The 17,975-nt window shown below is 37.0% G+C and overlaps 1 protein-coding gene across 2 annotated transcripts in view; it reads right to left on the bottom strand.

Moving 5' to 3' along the window:
• FBXO11 (F-box protein 11) overlaps positions 1 to 17,975 on the bottom strand; it is a 20,375-nt gene extending 2,400 nt beyond the window's left edge. The window contains exons 1-19 of one of the 2 annotated variants that reach the window (XM_072409736.1): positions 17,746 to 17,975; positions 16,716 to 16,860; positions 15,139 to 15,268; positions 14,256 to 14,339; positions 14,038 to 14,170; positions 13,826 to 13,932; positions 12,306 to 12,417; positions 12,102 to 12,208; positions 11,125 to 11,262; positions 10,022 to 10,239; positions 8,886 to 8,971; positions 6,927 to 7,021; positions 6,386 to 6,508; positions 5,922 to 6,007; positions 4,281 to 4,357; positions 4,050 to 4,193; positions 3,210 to 3,320; positions 584 to 691; positions 189 to 297 (exon numbers count right to left, since the gene is read on the bottom strand). In XM_072409736.1, the coding sequence (XP_072265837.1) occupies positions 189 to 297; positions 584 to 691; positions 3,210 to 3,320; positions 4,050 to 4,193; positions 4,281 to 4,357; positions 5,922 to 6,007; positions 6,386 to 6,508; positions 6,927 to 7,021; positions 8,886 to 8,971; positions 10,022 to 10,239; positions 11,125 to 11,262; positions 12,102 to 12,208; positions 12,306 to 12,417; positions 13,826 to 13,932; positions 14,038 to 14,170; positions 14,256 to 14,339; positions 15,139 to 15,268; positions 16,716 to 16,860; positions 17,746 to 17,773 (2,141 nt within the window). In that variant the 5' untranslated portion in view covers positions 17,774 to 17,975. The remainder of the gene's footprint in view (positions 1 to 188; positions 298 to 583; positions 692 to 3,209; positions 3,321 to 4,049; positions 4,194 to 4,280; positions 4,358 to 5,921; positions 6,008 to 6,385; positions 6,509 to 6,926; positions 7,022 to 8,885; positions 8,972 to 10,021; positions 10,240 to 11,124; positions 11,263 to 12,101; positions 12,209 to 12,305; positions 12,418 to 13,825; positions 13,933 to 14,037; positions 14,171 to 14,255; positions 14,340 to 15,138; positions 15,269 to 16,715; positions 16,861 to 17,745) is intronic. The other variant, XM_072409737.1, reaches the window with a different exon arrangement.

Below are 17,975 nucleotides of genomic sequence, written 5' to 3'. Positions count from 1 at the left end.
ACTGTGAGTTGTGAATATAGTAATTATAGTAGGGATTCCCCAAGACCTGAAAGTTTTTTTTTAAGGGATCCTATGTTAAAAAGGTTGAGAAACACTGGTGTAGCCAATCATTCACGCTGCAGCACGTGTGAAAACAATCAACTCGCAGTTCTTGTTTCCTTGCTGGGTCTGGGGACAGCAAGATTTACCTGTAGAAATCGTGCATTGGGTAGCTGGTATAACTTGAAATCTTGTATAGACACTGGCCTCTCGTGACTGCTTTTTCTATAGCATCCTGATTGTTCATTATTTTGTTATCTGAAAGAAAATCCATTTTCAACCATTACAGAAATATGATTCACAGCTTTTCAAAAGGAAAAAAAATATATATATATATCCAACTGGCAGGGACACATTACTGAAATGCAGCTCTATTCTACATTTCACAAAAGCTTTCCTATAGGACTGATGTGAGTGTGTGCGACTTAGCCATGCTCCCCATGAAACAATTGGCACTTCGGGGTGAGACTCAAACCTTTCAATAATTAGGTACAATCTAGTTCTTGAGATAATATACATATAACACCAATACACAATAAATTACCTTTCATAGTAACATTTACACCAGAAGCCAGGAAAAGCCCTCCGAAACGGTTGTTGAATATCTGATTGCCTTCTAGGGTCGCAGTGGCATGGTTGGTAATTTCAATACCTATCAACAAATGAAAATATTTCAGATTAATTTCATGCAAAAAAATTTTTTTTTCAAATGTGAAGCAAGCAGTACGATAGGTGTGAGAAATGTCACAGGGGTGGATTTTACAGCAAGTTCTTACAAAATATCTCCTAATCAGTCAGTGAAGGCCACATGAATAGAATACAACTGGGATGCACAAAACCATTCAACTGAGAAGGTGGGCACATCATCAAAATGTTCTACTGAGTTATCTGTCTAACAAGCAAATGAGAAAGACTGGACATCTGCAGCCAGAATCAGGAATGCTCAACTGCAGAGAAGAAAGGTCTGAGCAACAACCAGCAACACATAAAAAAATACCAAGAGATGTCAACAAACCTCCCTGTGATCTCCATAACCAAAAACAAACAGGGAAACTTGAAAAGTTCTAAAGAAATAATCCATTACTGACCAGATACCAAAAGGGGACACGTGAAAAACCCTGGGACAACACCAACCTAGACCTGTAAGCTACTTGCCAAGTCTTTCTACCATAACTGGGCCATTACTTTACACCAAGCAAGAATTTTCCCTGTAACAAATAGGATTTGGAAGATCTCAAGTTAAAGGGGATAGGACCAGATACCTGACCTGCGATAGCAGAAAGTCATTCTCCACCACAAAATTTGTGAATTTAGCCAAGGCTCCAACAGGAACAGGCAAAAAAAATTAAAGACCATCTAGTAAGGAAACATGAGTTGAATTGAGATACGTTATTCTCAATGTTAAAACGATTCAATGATGTTACAGTAGCTCCTGTGCTTGGGTAAGTCAAATTACTGATAATTTCAATGGTTTTAGACCTTGAAAGTGCTCCACAAATAAGTTACCCAAAGTAGGGTCTGAAAAGCAGCTACACACCACACCATGCACAACCAGCCCACCAGAGACTGGAGTCAGATCTCTCCATAGTCTATATTGGTCTAGAAAAAGCTGAATATTACTGCACTTACAGCATGGTGAGAATATGGACTGAAGAATATATATTATTAGTTATCAAAACAAAAGATATACAGCCTCCTAGGACTTACCCTATGCTTTTGAGATAAAAATTACAATTTTGGATGTATAGATGGCACTTTGTCTGCCCCATTCCCTGTATTAGGCAGTAAAACAAGACCTTTTTGGAATATTCTAGTTTTTGAATTCAAAGCATTCAGAACTGCTAATTTAGGAAAGAAAAGAAAAAAAAAAAAGGCAAGTTGACGTCCATTTAGGCAGCAATTTTTTGCCTAGTCCTAACTTGGTTGCCTTAATTGTCTCTAAGCCTTATTCCACTCTTTCCACTTTTTAGTAGAGGATGCGATAGAATTTTAGGAGAACCTCATTCTATTGGGTCCAGTTGGTTTCACAGCAGTTTTATAATGTGCAGATGTTGTAGCCCCTTATCTGGTTGCTCTGTTTAATGGGGTTCATCAGGGGTCCCACTTCAAACATGTCATGCGCTCTTCTCACATAGTGATGCTCCCTAACCCCAGCATGGATTCACAACAAGACTGAACTAATGTTTAAAATCACCTTATCAATTGGGGCAAACCAGTTTGTGCCTCTCAGTCAGGGTTTTCAATGTTCTCTGGAATGGTCTCTTAAGGGCTTGTTCCTCCCACTTGATTAACCAAATGTCTTACGGACAAGGCCCTACCTTTTTTTTTTATTTTAACTGCATTCAGGCACTGTATCATCTTTTGCTTGTTTGCAATAATGTGAGTTTCAGTCCCCTATTTCAAATTAACTGTGGCACTCGTCAGGGGTGTCCCCTTTCTCTGATCATTTATTCTAGCGATTGAGCCTTTCTCATTTCTTGCACCTCCAGACTCATATGAAAGGTATAAAAGTGGCTGGTCGGTTGTAGACCCGAATGCCTTTTGCTGATATCTTGTTACCACTGACCTTCCCACATCTCTCTGCCTTGCCTTTTTATAACAAACACGTTCTCATTTAGCCCAACTTGCAGGTCCACATATAAATGAAAAGAAGTCTCTAGCTTTAACATATGGATTACTTCCACGTTTCAGTGGATTACTAAATCGCCATACCATCTGGGGGTTAATCTTGCTTCATAGTATCACAGACTCTATAAAAGCCAACCGTCCTGCTATTCTCTGGAACCTAAATAATCTCATGGTAGTGGTAGTTATTTTACTATTTTCGAGACCTCTCTGTTCCAGTTCTGGCACAGATATAGCATTGCTTGTAATTTAGGATCCCTAAATTTATTTGGGGTTCAGAGACTCCAGGCATGCAAGCATGTCTTGTACTGCCAGAAATGTAGAGGGTGACTAGTGGTTCCCTATGTCTTTTACTAAAATCAAGCAGCTCAAAATTGCCCCTTCAGCAAAACCCTTTTCCCAAACAAATGCCCCTATGCGTCTTTTTAGACATTACTGACTGCCATCCTTTATTACCATTAAAATAAAGCATATCTGATGGTTGAAACCAAATCAGTTTTATGACATCGGTCAGGGTTTAGCAATGCTGATCACAAATTACCAACCTGCAGCAAATCCATCAAATATTCGGTTTTTCCTTAAGACAGGGTGACTGTTGGTGCTGATCAGCACTCCAGCTTGAGCATTCCTGAAGATGTCATTTTCTTCAAGCAACCCTAGCAGAGAAGATGTGTTGGTATTCAAAAACATTGCTAGATGACAACAGTACAGTACCTTTACACATACGGAGAACTTGAAATGTACTACAGTAATATATTAGACTGTGGAGTAAACAGGTTGTGCTGAGGCCCATGAATTTGGGGTTATCACAATGATCTTTGGAAAATACTGAACCTGATCTAGAAGAAACTGAATATAGCGCAGATTGCCAAAGAATACAATCAGCTAGTGATAAATATGGTATTTTAAATTTGCCACAAAAATGTCTGCTAGGTTTTTTTGAAAGAATAGGCTTTGGTACAACAAACAGTTTTAATGATTTACCTATGTATATGTGCTGGAAAAAAAAATCCATCTCTACATATATGCTCCATCTGTAGATACTGGGTAACTGTGTACTGTGCTGGATTATTCATGACAGATGGAGACCCTTTGTAAGCAAAAGCTTCCTTGTAATAAAAGGTAACCTAGACTCCTCAGCAAAACATTATGTACACGCTTTGAGAGATTTCCCTAAAGGCATATGTCATCACAGAGTTTGCTTGCCTGTCAGGTGCTACTAAATTTCTGGTGTTGCCTAGTGCACGCGAAATAAAAAATAAATTAGTGTAATTTCAGCATTCTCCCAACTCAACTCACAAACCGATAAGCACCAGGTATCAGAGTGAGAGATTATATTCAGCGATCACCACCATGCAAGCTCAAGGAAATTCGGAATATCTTACCTCTGCCTCCATTAAATATACAGATCCCTCCATCCCTCCCATCATGGATTTTATTTCGCCTTAACGTTGGATTGCTGTCTGTTTTTATCCAAACGCCAGCCATTGCATTGTCAAAAATCTCATTGTCTTCAATAAAGCCAAGCCCTGTTGTGAAGAACCAAAAGTATTGCTATTAGTAAATGTGCGTGGATATTCAAGAAGAATAGAGGACATTTTACCTAAATCACTCACCAGAATTATAGACAAGTATTCCACCATTCTGACCTCCCCAGATTTTGTTCCGTCTAATCTTAGGGTTGCTTCCAGTCCTAAATAAAGAAAAATTATCATTTTATTTAAAATGCAGTATACAATACAAGGGAGGTAAGCCATTCCATTATCATGTAATTCAGTCCATTGTTAATACTGTAAAGGGTCTTGCTAACATAATTTGCCCCTTTTTTAACCTTGATAAGGGCTCCCTGATCACAGAACTGCATCAATGCAACCATTAAACAGTTTAGATAAGTGTGCCACGTAAAATGCGTACACATGTGCAATTTTCATCGCTGGAAATGATTGTTCATGATGTGAAAGATGTGCTCTGCTCCCTTGACTTTTATAGCAGTCTTTCCCTATCAGATAGACTGTGAATAACGTCAAGCAATCACTGTACACATCTCACATTCTCGCCCGAGACAAGCACAACTGTTCATATCAGGCGAGAATCATCTGATGTGTGTACACAGCCTTAGATTATCATATTAGGACTGCAGGGATATGCCAAGAACATGTAAAATGAAAGATGCCAGAAAAGCCTTTTTCGTAAGGTAATTGAAAACTATGCATTTTATTTTTCCTTTTTGACAGTATCTACCTATTTTTGCCCTTAATAAGTTAGCCTGCATTATATGTTGTAAAATTTGCTATCAGTCTGTGTATCACATCTCTAACTGTATGTTTGAAACATCCTTTTAGGGGTTTCTTGCAGATCAGTCCTATATAGCATACTATTAGAACATTGGGCATGCTTTTTTTTTTTTTTTTTTTTACAATTTTTCAAAGTAAAGCAGTGACAAAATGTAGCTTTTTTAGAAGAAATGTCCTGCCACTCGGTCAGAATTGACAGGTATGATGTCCTCCTCAGTGCCTAAAGGAAACATAAGTTTGTAAAATGACTGCCATATTTACAAAGTGTATTATGGATGATAAAACAAAAATTCAAGGTTAAATGAATGCAAAGAACACATTTGTAGTTTCAATGACAGTCTCAAATCTAAAATGGAGAAAGTGGCCCTCTTGGGTTTCTCCAAGCTTGATTATTGCTCTCTAAAACTAACACAATGAAATCGTCTGCCACTTTTTTCAAATGCTTTTTATCTGAAAAGAACCCAATGACCTTGTACTCCTTATCAAGGATCCTGTTGACTGACACCATCTTCCATTCAGCAGCTCAGACAAGAAAGCGCACACACAAGTGTTTCTAATTATTTCACAAAGATTTGTGGGGCAAAGTGAGGGTAATGAACACTATAAATTTAGAAAGGTAACAAAGTGCCGTGCTGCACATCCAAAATGTTTTGGAGTAGGAATTAGTAATTTATCAAACGGTGAAAAAGAAAATACATACGGTATATAATTAACTCTCCCCATTATCCATGGTGGTTCCTTCCACCAATTCTCATATTAATACAGGACACAGAAGTGTTTTAGGGTTTGGAAAGAACCACCACTGATAGGGCCTGAGAGTTTAATTAATTCAGATTTCAAGGGATTTCAGGTGATGTAGATGTCAAGTAGATGTCAATTTGTTAGTTCAGCACCCATTGCCATCAGAAATGGATCAGATAAATAAGTGCAAATACCTTGCACCTATACAAAAAATGTTCTTACCGTATTTGAACTCCAGAATACATATGATTATAGATGTCATTGTCTTCTAGTACACCATGTCCATTGTCATAGAAGTATACACCGACCTATGGGAGGGGGGTGAAAAAAAAACAGGTATTTATGACTGGTTGTGTATATTTGCTTCCATGTATCTGGTATAAACCCATAAGCCCTTTGAATATGGAGGAACTACAAACCCCATGAAAAGCATAGGAAGCGGTAAACAACCCAAGTTTACACCAATATTCATTCGCAGATCTACAACTACTCAGAGTCTCATTTAATCTACAAGCAGAGAAAATTCTATAGGAGTAGTAAACTTTGATTATCAATAACTTTGATCGATTATCAATAATAAAGGACAAAACATGCTAAAATTCCTAGTATGGCATGCACTGAATGGAATGCAATAGCAAAGCATTAGCATGGAACAAATTACCAACAAGGCTGGATTTTTTCCTCACCTGCTTTCCACTGTGTATCCTGTTCCTTCTTAGCACTGGAGTACTTCCCGTTGTCACCCAAACTCCAGCTAATGTGTTACTATAGACCTCATTTTCTTCAATTACACCCTGTCCTTTTTCATGCTATAAATGAAAGATGATATTAAAAGTTAGTAAGACCAGGAACAATTGAATTTTTTTCTTTTGTCTATTCCAAATGATTCCAAATTAAAAGTCCAAATTAAAGTCACAAGGGCTTATACCTTCTTCCCAATTTTTACAAGTTATTTTGTCTTCTTGAGTTGGTTAGGATAGATGACTTGCTTTTAAATGATCTTCTATACATTACTGTTGGACACCTGGTAATAATGTAGATGTCTTCATGCAGTGTGTAACAAAATCGAATTAACTGCGTGGCAAGAATTTGTTACACTTTACACTGGGACACATCACAAACTACTGGTGTGACACAAACTTACTTCAGGTTGAAAAATCTTTGTTTACACTTGAATATTTACAGTATACATTTAGCTTAGATTGTGATATATTCATGACAACTCACCACATAGATTCCACCGTGCTGGCCATCGTGGATTTTATTATGCCGGACAATGGGGCAGCTGTTTGTACGTATCTGTATTCCTGCTAAAGCATTGCCTGTTGAGACAAAATAATAACACGGGTCAACATGTCATTTTCATCAGATATAACTATGTGGACTGTGTAGTTTTTTTGATGCAAATTTCAAATCTGTGTTCAGTTTTTCTCTAGCACGTCTAGTTTTTTGATGCAGGTAATTATATATTGTGTGAAATTTGTTATAAATAGCCTTAACATATTACAACATTTAATGACAGTTTTCTTTTTTTAAGGTTAGAGACCACACTAACTACGATTGATTTAATTTATCATGCCTAGAAATTGCCTTAATGATCCAGATAGTTTCTGTTATGTGTGTGGTTCATTCACGACGAAAGCACGTCACCAAATTACCACAAAACCTAAAAAGATATATAAATTATATTTCGGCTGTCCACTTGGTGACCAGGATAAATCTTGGGCTCCACATGTTATCTGTACCAGTTGTTCCAACGGACTGCGTGACTTGGCTAAATCGGCATAAAGCAGCAATGCCATTTGCAATCTTGATGGTGTGAAGAGAAGCACGAGACCATCTAATCAACGGTTATTTTTGCTGCGTCAACAAAGTGGATTCTTAGGTAAAACTAAGCACAAAATTGTATAACCCAGCCTCGATTCTGCAATCAGGCCTGTTCTCCTTGATGATCATTGCCAGTTCCGGTACCGCCACATGATGGACTTGCTTGTGTAGAAGGTGATGAGTAATAGGCTGGAGTTGCAGCCAGTGACAACCCCAAATCATCAGATCCTGTCTATTTGGCCGATGAAGATTTAGAACCACACAGAGCTGAATGATCTTGTTCGCGATTTAAATCTCTCCAAAAACAAGGCAGAACTTCTTGCTTAAAGGCTTAAACAGAAGCACTTGCTTGCAAAGGGTGTACCCTGTAACTCACTACGGAAAACAATCATAACTTGACAATGTTCTTCACTAGTGATGGCTCACCATGATGTGCTACATGATGTGTCATGATATAAATGAACTCTAACAGTTTGTCACAAGAGCATGTTCCTTCTGAAAGGCGTATCTTCACTGATTCCTCTAAAAGAAGCTTGAAAGCAGTCTTACTGCATAATGGTAATTCCAAACCAAATTTACTGATTGCCCATTCCGTTAACCTAAAGGAGTCCTATGTCAACATGAAGTTACTACTTGAAGCAATCCAGTATAAAACACCCCCGTGGAACATCTGTGGGGATCTAAAGGTCATTGGCTTGCTTATGGGAATGCAAGAAGGATTCACAAAATATTGCTGTTTCCTATGCCTGTGGGACAGCCTATCTACGGGAGACCAATTCGTCAAGCCTAATTCGCTACAAAGAGATCCCTATGAGCCCGGAACAAGCAGTACGTTTCTGCCTCTGGTTGATCCACATAAAATACTTCTGCCACCTCTCCATATCAAGTTAGGTTTGAGGAAGAACCTTGTAAAGGCCATGGGTAAACCAAACTCCATACTGAAAGTATGATGGCTGATTACACAAGAAGTACACAAGAAAATCATACTCCAAGCATTTCTGAAGAAACAATGGTACCTGACTGACACTGCTCAGTAGATCTATACCACAGTGTGCCTTATTTTGCTTCACACTGAAGATGTAATAACATTCACTTCAATGGTGCTTACATCTTAGTACAAAATACATGCATGTACAAAGTTAACTATAATAGTACTCATAACTCAAAAACTGTACGTGTTAGGGAAAAACGGAAAACATATCAGATTTCTGCTCGAAAAAACTGATTTAGAAAAGTTTGCTGTGGTTTTTTATGATCAAAACTAATTTTTTGTTGACCTGTGTAATAGCACAAGAGAGAAGCAATACATAAATGCTGTATACAAATATAACACACAAAAGAACTACAAAAAATATATACCATAAATGTCATTTTCTTCTATAAGGCCTCTTCCGTCACCAAAGATGTACACACCACCTTGGTTTCCATTAAAAATTGCATTTCCCCTTTAACAAAAACAAATATGTATATAAAATTATATTTTAGTCATTCTTAAGAGCAGAAAAACATGACCCCAATCAAAACCACTTCTCATTTTATGTTAAGTTATTCAGTCAATGCACAGATAAATGCTATGTCTGAGATACCTCACAAATATTTTTTACTAGTCTTTCTGGCTTTGGCATCTTGATTGCGCAGCCCTGGATGACGTTAAATTCCCACACATGTGAACAGTCAATTAAACCCAGCACTGAAGCATGCAAAGAATGTACAATGAGCTACACTTTTTTAAATATGGGTTCACACTATGGGCCCTGATTTATTAAAGCTCTCCCAAGCTGGAGAGGATACACTTTCATCAGTGAAGTCATTTGCTATTTGTTAGCAAATGTTTTGAAACCTTGACCAGATCCATTCCAGGTTTGTTGGATCACCCAGCTTCACTGATGGAAGTGTATCTTGTCCAGCCTTGGAGAGCTTTAATAAATCAGGCTCAATGTGTCATGCTCTATGAAAGTTCCTATTGACATACGGCTTTCCTAAACAAAACAAAGGGACAGCACACTCCTAATGAGTTGTATACAGTATTAATGCCACCTAATCGCAGATCCCATCTGAAAAACATTTTGTTCATCATGTTGCATTTACAAAATACAATAATACTAACTTTTGCTCCAGCGAACAACATTTTAGATTTAAGACAACAGGCAGTCAGTACCTTATATCAAACAGATAACCTGAGTTAGAGGAAACCTGAATGGCTGCTGTAATCATTGGCTGTATCTTTCAGGAAAGGACCCAAGGGCTACAGCAAGGTAAAGTCTGTTTAAATTTACTTAGCTTAACATAACAGAAAATCTCCTCTGGGGGGTCATCACTGTGGACCTACTGGGAACTCAACTACCTACTTCATAAAAATGCAGAGGCAATGTTTTAATGTGTCTCACAACTGTGCTACTGGATCTTTCTAGTGGCTAAAATGTGTCAAACATAAAATGAGCTGCATCCAATATTTTAGCAACCCCAGAAAAAGTACAATGTTATTCATTACTTACCGTATGGTTGGGTCACTATTTGAGGTAATCCATACACCAGCAAAATTGTTTGCATAGATTTTGTTCTCCAAGAACTGTCCTCTCCCTTTTTCATGGACGTATATCCCTCCCGTTTGGCCATGATGAATTTCACACCTGACTACTGTGGGATTGGCATAGGCTTTTACCTCAAAGCCTGCTATTCGATTCCTATGGATGTTGCAGCTTTCAAAGTAGCCCTGAAGAAAACCAGAAGAGTAAAATTTAAAACATTATACAGTAATATAAAACAATTACATGAGAACAAACCAAATGATTTTTGTTCATTTAAAAAAAAAAAAAAAAAAAGAGAACCTAGCACACATCAAGGTTTATGTAAGAATTTAAAAAACCTTTTAAAATTATATAGCTGCTAAAGATTTCTTATAAAAGATTTATAATGAAATCTTTCGTTGTGCTAGAACTTGTATGGGTCAAAATGAGTCATAACACCGCACGCTACCCTTATTTACTTCTCTCTCGTGACAAAGCCACGACTGCCCACGGGCGTCAGTACGCCAGTTGCTACCATTCAGTGAACAACCCGCGCTGTAACTCTCTGTGAATTACATAACATCTCCTCCTCCTCCTCCCTTCTCAGCACCATCCTAGTAGGCACTCAACTCTTCTCAGCAGGGTAAAGTGAGGTTACATTTTCATTTATTTCATCTAATTGTATTGTATTTATTATTTATGTATTTTATTATTAGGCAGTGTTTAAATTACTTCATACAGCCCCATCAATGTATATTATGCCAATACCAATAAGATTTTTTTCCATGGGAACGGATTGATCATTTTCCTTTTATTTCTTATGCGAAAATTTGTTTGGTATAAGTCCAAGGATCTGGAACAGATTAAGGACTTATACCAAGGTACCACTAGATAGATTAGGATCAATAGATAGATAAGGATGGATAGATAGGCGAAGCCACAATTAGACAAACACGCGATCACCTATTACTATATAAAATCTTCATTCTAGCAAACCACTTTAGATGCTTAAGTTATATATACAGAAGGTAGAATAAAACAAAGCATAATCAGTAAATCCTATAATTAACAGACAAAAGATTAGAACGCACCATGCCATGGTCAAAAGTAAAGACACCAACATCCCGACCATGGTGAATATGGTTTCTTCTAATTATGGGGTTGCCGTGATTTTTTACCCAAATACCAGCTAATGCATTATTGGAGATTTCGTTGTCTTCGTAAATCCCCTGAAAGAAAACATCAATTAAAAATAAAGCACAGAAAAATTGAAAAGTTAAAAGCTGTGTGTGATATTTTTTCTGTAAAAAAAATTTTAGAACTAGAGAACTTAATGTGCAGTGCTGCGTAATGTGTTGGTACTAAATAAATTCTTTTTAATATTATTTATGAGAATAAAATGTGTGGAAAATTTCCTGTCCATTAGTGAATTCCAACCTAATTATATTCTACTTTATAATTTGATAACCTGCTGAAACCACCACTATAACAGCATTAAACTACATTTTTTGCTGGGAAACTAAGTTTAGAAACTTTACTGTACCTGGCACCCAAACAAATGACATATAATCACCACCTACACTAAATAAAGCTAACCAAATGTAGAAGCCCATGTATAAATCAATGAACCAAAGTGTAAATTAAGCTGTTCTGCCTTAGCTAGTGACACAGATTTACAGATTTTACAGATCAGTCCCATTACCTGTGTAGCATAAGGGTCTGTAATGTGTTATCATCTAACAGTTATTTAGGCTTGTCCTAAATAATTAGGCTTGACCCTTATACACTAAACAAATTTATGTACATTTCAATAACGCAAAAGATCAAAATGTGAATCCGAATTTGTGTATGGTCAGCTGTGCATGCAACACATACATCAAAATGGCACTTGCCCCGTACTAACACATCCTTGAATCTGTGTTTTAAGTCTGATACAGTTTTTTCAAAGCTAAACATTACTTAAACATATGATTGCCCCTTTTTATGTTAAATTAGAAATGCATAATTTTAATTAGGACTATAAAAAAACTGAACCTAAGAATATGTTAGCAGAAGGAGCTTCAAATACCTCTGCATGATCAGTGATATAGAGTCCTACATTTTCACAGTCACTGATGTTGCAGTGTTTGATGTTCGGACATGCTCCCTGGCCACTCACACACACCGCAGAGCCGACTGCAAGAGAAGACAGCAAATCACAGCATTGTGCTCAATCAATCCCACCAGGCAAATAAAAGAATCTTACAGCCCTTGTATTGGCATGAACAGTTACCTGTGCAAGTACTGCGGATTATACAGTGATCAATGACCGGACTGCAATTTACCGTGATCTCTAAACAATGATGTGCATTATGGTGCTGGGCAGACTTGTCATCAGGGTTGAACTGCAAGAAAACATGAGTAGAAACATTTGAAATCTAAAAATTGAACAACTGGTTGAACAGGTTTCATATTCATAATCAAGCGCTTCATACATTCTCTAAGTATGCAATAAAATATAACACTGAAAGTTTATTATATATGGTATAACAAAAGTTTTATGTGGAATAAGCATGAAAGTTTCCAGGTAGTGCTCCAAGTGTAAAATTATTTTCCAGGCAGCAGACAAAAACAGTGCAAAATCCACTTCCTAAATAAATGCCTCCTCCTTGTTAAAAAGCTAGCATCCTACTGTTGAGATTCCAGGAAAAGGCAAGTACTCAAATGCAAACTCAATGCAGATCTCACAAGACTCTGCGGCACAATGCCTACAGCATCTTCCCCACAACCTCTCATTTCCCAGATCTTTTTTCCTATGCCCTACAAGTGGAAAGTAATATGCACACTTCATAGAAGTATCCTTTGGTGTATATTCTGCAGAAGTTAACAAAAGATGATGAAAAGGGAGGATGGTCATCCTTACATTTTAAATGCAAGGTCTGTTTTAATAGAACTGCTAGTTAAGATGATAGGAATAAAACACATCCCGCATAAAATAGGAAAATAAAATAGCTTATACACATGCGTTGGCTTTCAAATTAACCCAATAAAATCTACAGAAGAAAGGATATGTGACGTTTTGACATAACATCAATATACTATCAGCCAGTCCCTCTCAACCCCTTATTTAAATTGCCTCCACCATGTTCTGCATTATATTCTCACCTACAGTATCCATTATCCTTAGGTCTTTATATTTGTTTATGGTCTTATGTTTATGTGTTGCTGGAAAAACCAAATAAAATTGTGTGAATAAATAAAATGAATTGCAGACCTCAGGGACAGAAAGCCCTTGGGACAATAGCGCAAGGACCTAAAGATGTCAACACCATACAGTCATAGCCAGGCCGCATACGAAAACCTGCAACTTGGTGTGTCAAAAGCACCCATGGGCTTCATGGATTAGTTAAATCCTTAGCAAAGTACCCTTATATAGTTACAATAACTTGTAAGCTGCCACTTCAGACTGGTTTAGTCTTGTGAGCTTACCTCACTAAAGATGTGGTTTTATGTTCTACCATATACACATTATTTTCTAGGTGCATCGGATTCCATTTTACATCCATATTGGTAAGGTAACTAGGCTGCAGAAACTGTAGTATGCAAATTGTACTATAAACTCCTTTGTATATGACACTGATGCAAACAGCTTCATATTCCTTAATGATAATGTGCAGCATAATATGTGAGAGCTACATAACCACATTATTATATGTGACACATATTAAAAGGTGATACATATGTCAAGACAATATGCAAGCATACTAAAAGGAAAAATCTGATTAGTTTAAATCTGTTAAAAAAAATTCTTACCCTTATTGTCATATACCCCACATATGCATCTTCTGAACCCTCCATGAAAACAAACGTAGAGTCTCTAGTGTTCTCAATGATTACTTTGTCTGCAACTTTTCCTGGTGCTGTAATGCCAAATAAACAGAAAAATAACTGTCAGTTACCTTAACCTTACTACATTGTTATACATTATGTAGTATACATTAAAATAATACATATTGCAACATTACCTGCACCAATCATAGTTATTGGGGACTCTATGTAGATCCATTCATCTGTATAGATGCCGGAATGCACAAAGATAAGTCCATCAAAGTGAGCTTCCTGGACACCTCCTAATGCATCCTCAATTGTATCGTAATACTAGCAGAAAACATTAACAGACAAAACAATTAAACCACAATTTAAATCACATACCCCATCTACACAAAAACTGACTGACACTTACCAACATATTTTCTCTGCCTTTATATCTTGTAGGATTGCTGTAAAAATGTTCTGCAAATCCTGGTTTGACATGAGCTCCTTTGTACTGTTCAGGATAAAACAAAATACAAATACGTTGGTAATTTTGAACAAATAATATTTAAATTTAATATTATTTAAAAGTGGTCTTTCAATAATAAACGTTTTTCACTTTTTGTGCTGCTGAATTTTAAGTAATGTAAACCCTTAACAATCAAGAATATGTCTTAAATATCACAGGGTCAAACAAACATACAGTTGATTTTAGGCTGCATCCACCATATTTGTAGTGTAATAGAACACAGATGGTCATAAAGCTATCTAATCACTTCTATATGGTACTATAGTTGCCAAGTCTGCTAGTCACATGATCAGGAACCACTGACTGGTTCTGAAATGTTCATGGGGACCAAAGCAGCGTAGCTGTGAGTGACAGCAGAATGCTGTGCAGTTCTAGTTGGTAGGTAAAAGCCTTGCAGGGGACCAATAAACTACAGACCGTGGGCATCAAGAGACTGCTATTCATAATTAGAGAATACTCAGATTAAACGAGTGACCTTCTGCTATAGTGGCAACAAATGAGGAAAGTAATGCGGCTTTTAGATTTTATTCATGCACATTATTCCCCAACTGTACATATTCTGGCCTCAGAGACCGAAATTGTGTCCAAATAAGACATCCCCCTAGACAGCTGCCTAAAAAAAGCGGTGAACACACCAAACAGCCATTCCATGTTTTCTTTATGCAATGCAGGCTTTAAGACCAGTTTGGTATTCTAGAGCTGTCTAGATCAATACACTGAACAGCCATAACTCTTTTACAGTAAACACTCATAGCCAATAATAATTAAAAGTGGATCATTATACCAGTTGCTGAAAACTCTCCTTCCAGGGATTTGGAGGTTCATACTCATCAGGACTAATCTGGTAAAATTTCCCAGGTTCTGGATGCATCATAGGCCTTGTATACTCAAACACTTCCATATATAATCGTTTCCTAAAAGAAAACAATTTAATATACATTAGTTAATAGAAATATTATTAAGAGTATGTAAATGGGTACAGATTGTATGCAACCCCGTGCCTTCTATTATTTTAATCAACTGTGAGAAGATCATAGCAACCCAGAAAATCCTGGATCTCACCTATAGAGCATTCCTGTATGCTGTTAACTTCAACTTAATGGGGACAATGTTTGTACGGTTTTAATATAAGCACTCATGCTTAGTAATCATCACATCATTTGTCAAGTAAGGACAAACATGTAAACAAATAGCTGAAAAGAACTTCATACACAGAAACAAATAAGAATAACTTTATATTTGTAAACCTAATAAAGATCTACAAAGAATGCTTTGCTTGGACACAATTTTATGAAAATCAAGGCAAGCCCCCTTCTGCAGTAGGGCAATTACTTCAAATATACCTCCACAAAATCCACATACTATTACTAATTTAGTCATGATGAATATATGTACATCAATCTTCATTTTCATAAGAATGCAGTCAGTAAGGAAAATGAGTGATTACTGACGTCAAAGCAACCTTAATCAGTGCTCGCTGTAGTGTAAACTGCAAAGAGAAAAATTGGTATTTACCATTTATTTTAGGTGTTTTTTGTTCAATATTACCCCGTTCTTCCTACTTTCAAAAACATTATCTATGTTTTAAGTAGTCTCAGCTTAAACCTACTATAAAGTTCCTACAGGTTCCCAAAATCGAACTGTTCATCCTCATGTAAATTAATCATAGCAGTAGGTCAGGCACATACGCCTTATTTGTACAAAAGTAGCCAAAATATTTCACCTGTGGCCTTACTACAAAGCATTTTGCCCCTACTAGTGCCTAATCAATCAAAAAGGCTCAGTAGGTGGCAAAATGTATCCAAGGAAGATCACAAAGTTGATTCAAAGTAATTTGTTAATTCATAGCAACCAGTAGTGAATGGCTTCATGTCCATAAAGTGCAGGGTGTAAAGAGATGAACAACAAAGCCGGGATCGTTACTGAGGCCAAAAACACATGTGAACAACACACAATAGAAAGTCAGTTAGTGGAAAATGGGATCGCGCAGCACTTGAGGCCTTTATGAGGGGAGGGGTATACTAGGTATGTTGTAGTCATGTATTATACCACTATTAGGAAATCATCCCCAATAAAGATGTGTTTTGTGAAAAAAAAGCATTATTTAAAGCAGCACATTTAAAGATGTGATCAACAATCCACATTTGATGAACGTCAAAGAGAAATTTCAAAGATGTGCGGTCTAAGAAAGTTCAGACTGTGTATACTACACTTTCCGCCATTGTCCGTGACCAGAACTGTTTGTCTTGTATGTTAAATGTGTGGCTGAAATACGACAATATACTTTATATTCACAAATTTTGAAGCTGAAATAGGAGTGCAAATCCCAAGCACAGTAACAGGCTTCAATAAAACACTTACCATAAAATAGGGTCATTTGCAAGTTCACTAAAACGTTTGCACACACACGCTGCTCTGCAGAGATCCTGTTCCAATAGGTAAGAGAAGATCTTCAGCACCACTTCATCTGGCAGCTTTTCCTGAAGGTACTGTTCTGCGGGTGCTGCTGTTAAAGTATCAGAAGATAGTAGCATCAATGATTTTTTACAAAAACTTGTATGATGGAGACAGCAGAATGTTAAACACAAGAAAGATTTGTTCCATGGAAAAACAACAAAGGAAATAAAGCAAAGTTATTTCCAAAATCAAGTCGGAACACTTAAGTGCACACTACAGAATGACTATCTTTGGCCCAGATTTTGCTAGTCTGACTAAAACTTAAATCATATGTTAATACAGGGATGCCCACACTTTTCTGGCTTGCAAGCTACTTTTAATAATGACCAAGTCAAAATGATCTACCAACAATAAAAACTTGGACTTAACCCCTGTGCACGGTAGTTTATTTTGAAAGGAAGGGCTCCGTGATCTACTCGCGTTGCCTTTGCGATCTACCAGTATATCGTGATCCACCTGTTGGGCACCCCTGTGTTAAGATATGCACTTACTGTATAATTCTATGAACATAAAAACTCAAGCATGTCCACAGAAGAGATAAAAGTAATATCAATGTTTATTTGCAGTTCATCAAAAACCGTTCTCTCCAGCAAGAGTTGTGAGCAGCACAATAGTGACCTTGCTAAATCTCACTTCATACACGTGCACTATCTACACCCTTGTGCACAAATGCATCCCAGGTTACACCAAAGGTTTATGGGGCTGAAAAAAAAATATATCTCTACATGATTGAAAAGCAAGTATGGTTTTAAAGTCGTTAGTTCAGATCACATTTGTAAATATGCAGACAGCTATTGATAAAAGGTGCACAGAGTGGAGCAGCTTTTTTTTTTTTTTTTGCTTCACACAGGATTGTGTATCAAAATAAACAATAACTTTAATAAGTAACCAAACACATCATTGTACAGATTGGAGGATTCAATAGCGATTTTACCAGGCAGGTCTTGAGATTTTCCAGACATTCTTGCACGCTTCGCTCTGTGACCAAAGTTTTCAGTTGTCGACGTTGAAGCACCCTATAAGAAAGGAACCTTGGTTAGAGAAAGGTTTAAAAGATTACAACTTAAATACAACAATAGACTTCTAGTATCTGTTTTTGATGGTTAGTGTTAACTTGCTTCCCAAAACTATTTCCAAGAGTGCTGATTTCTTGGCATCCCCTGT

Source organism: Pyxicephalus adspersus, chromosome 4, assembly GCF_032062135.1.
Source record: "Pyxicephalus adspersus chromosome 4, UCB_Pads_2.0, whole genome shotgun sequence".
In the NCBI taxonomy this organism is placed as follows: domain Eukaryota; kingdom Metazoa; phylum Chordata; class Amphibia; order Anura; family Pyxicephalidae; genus Pyxicephalus; species Pyxicephalus adspersus.
The sequence above is the reverse complement of the archived record's forward strand: the minus strand, read 5'-3'. Positions and strand labels throughout refer to the sequence as shown.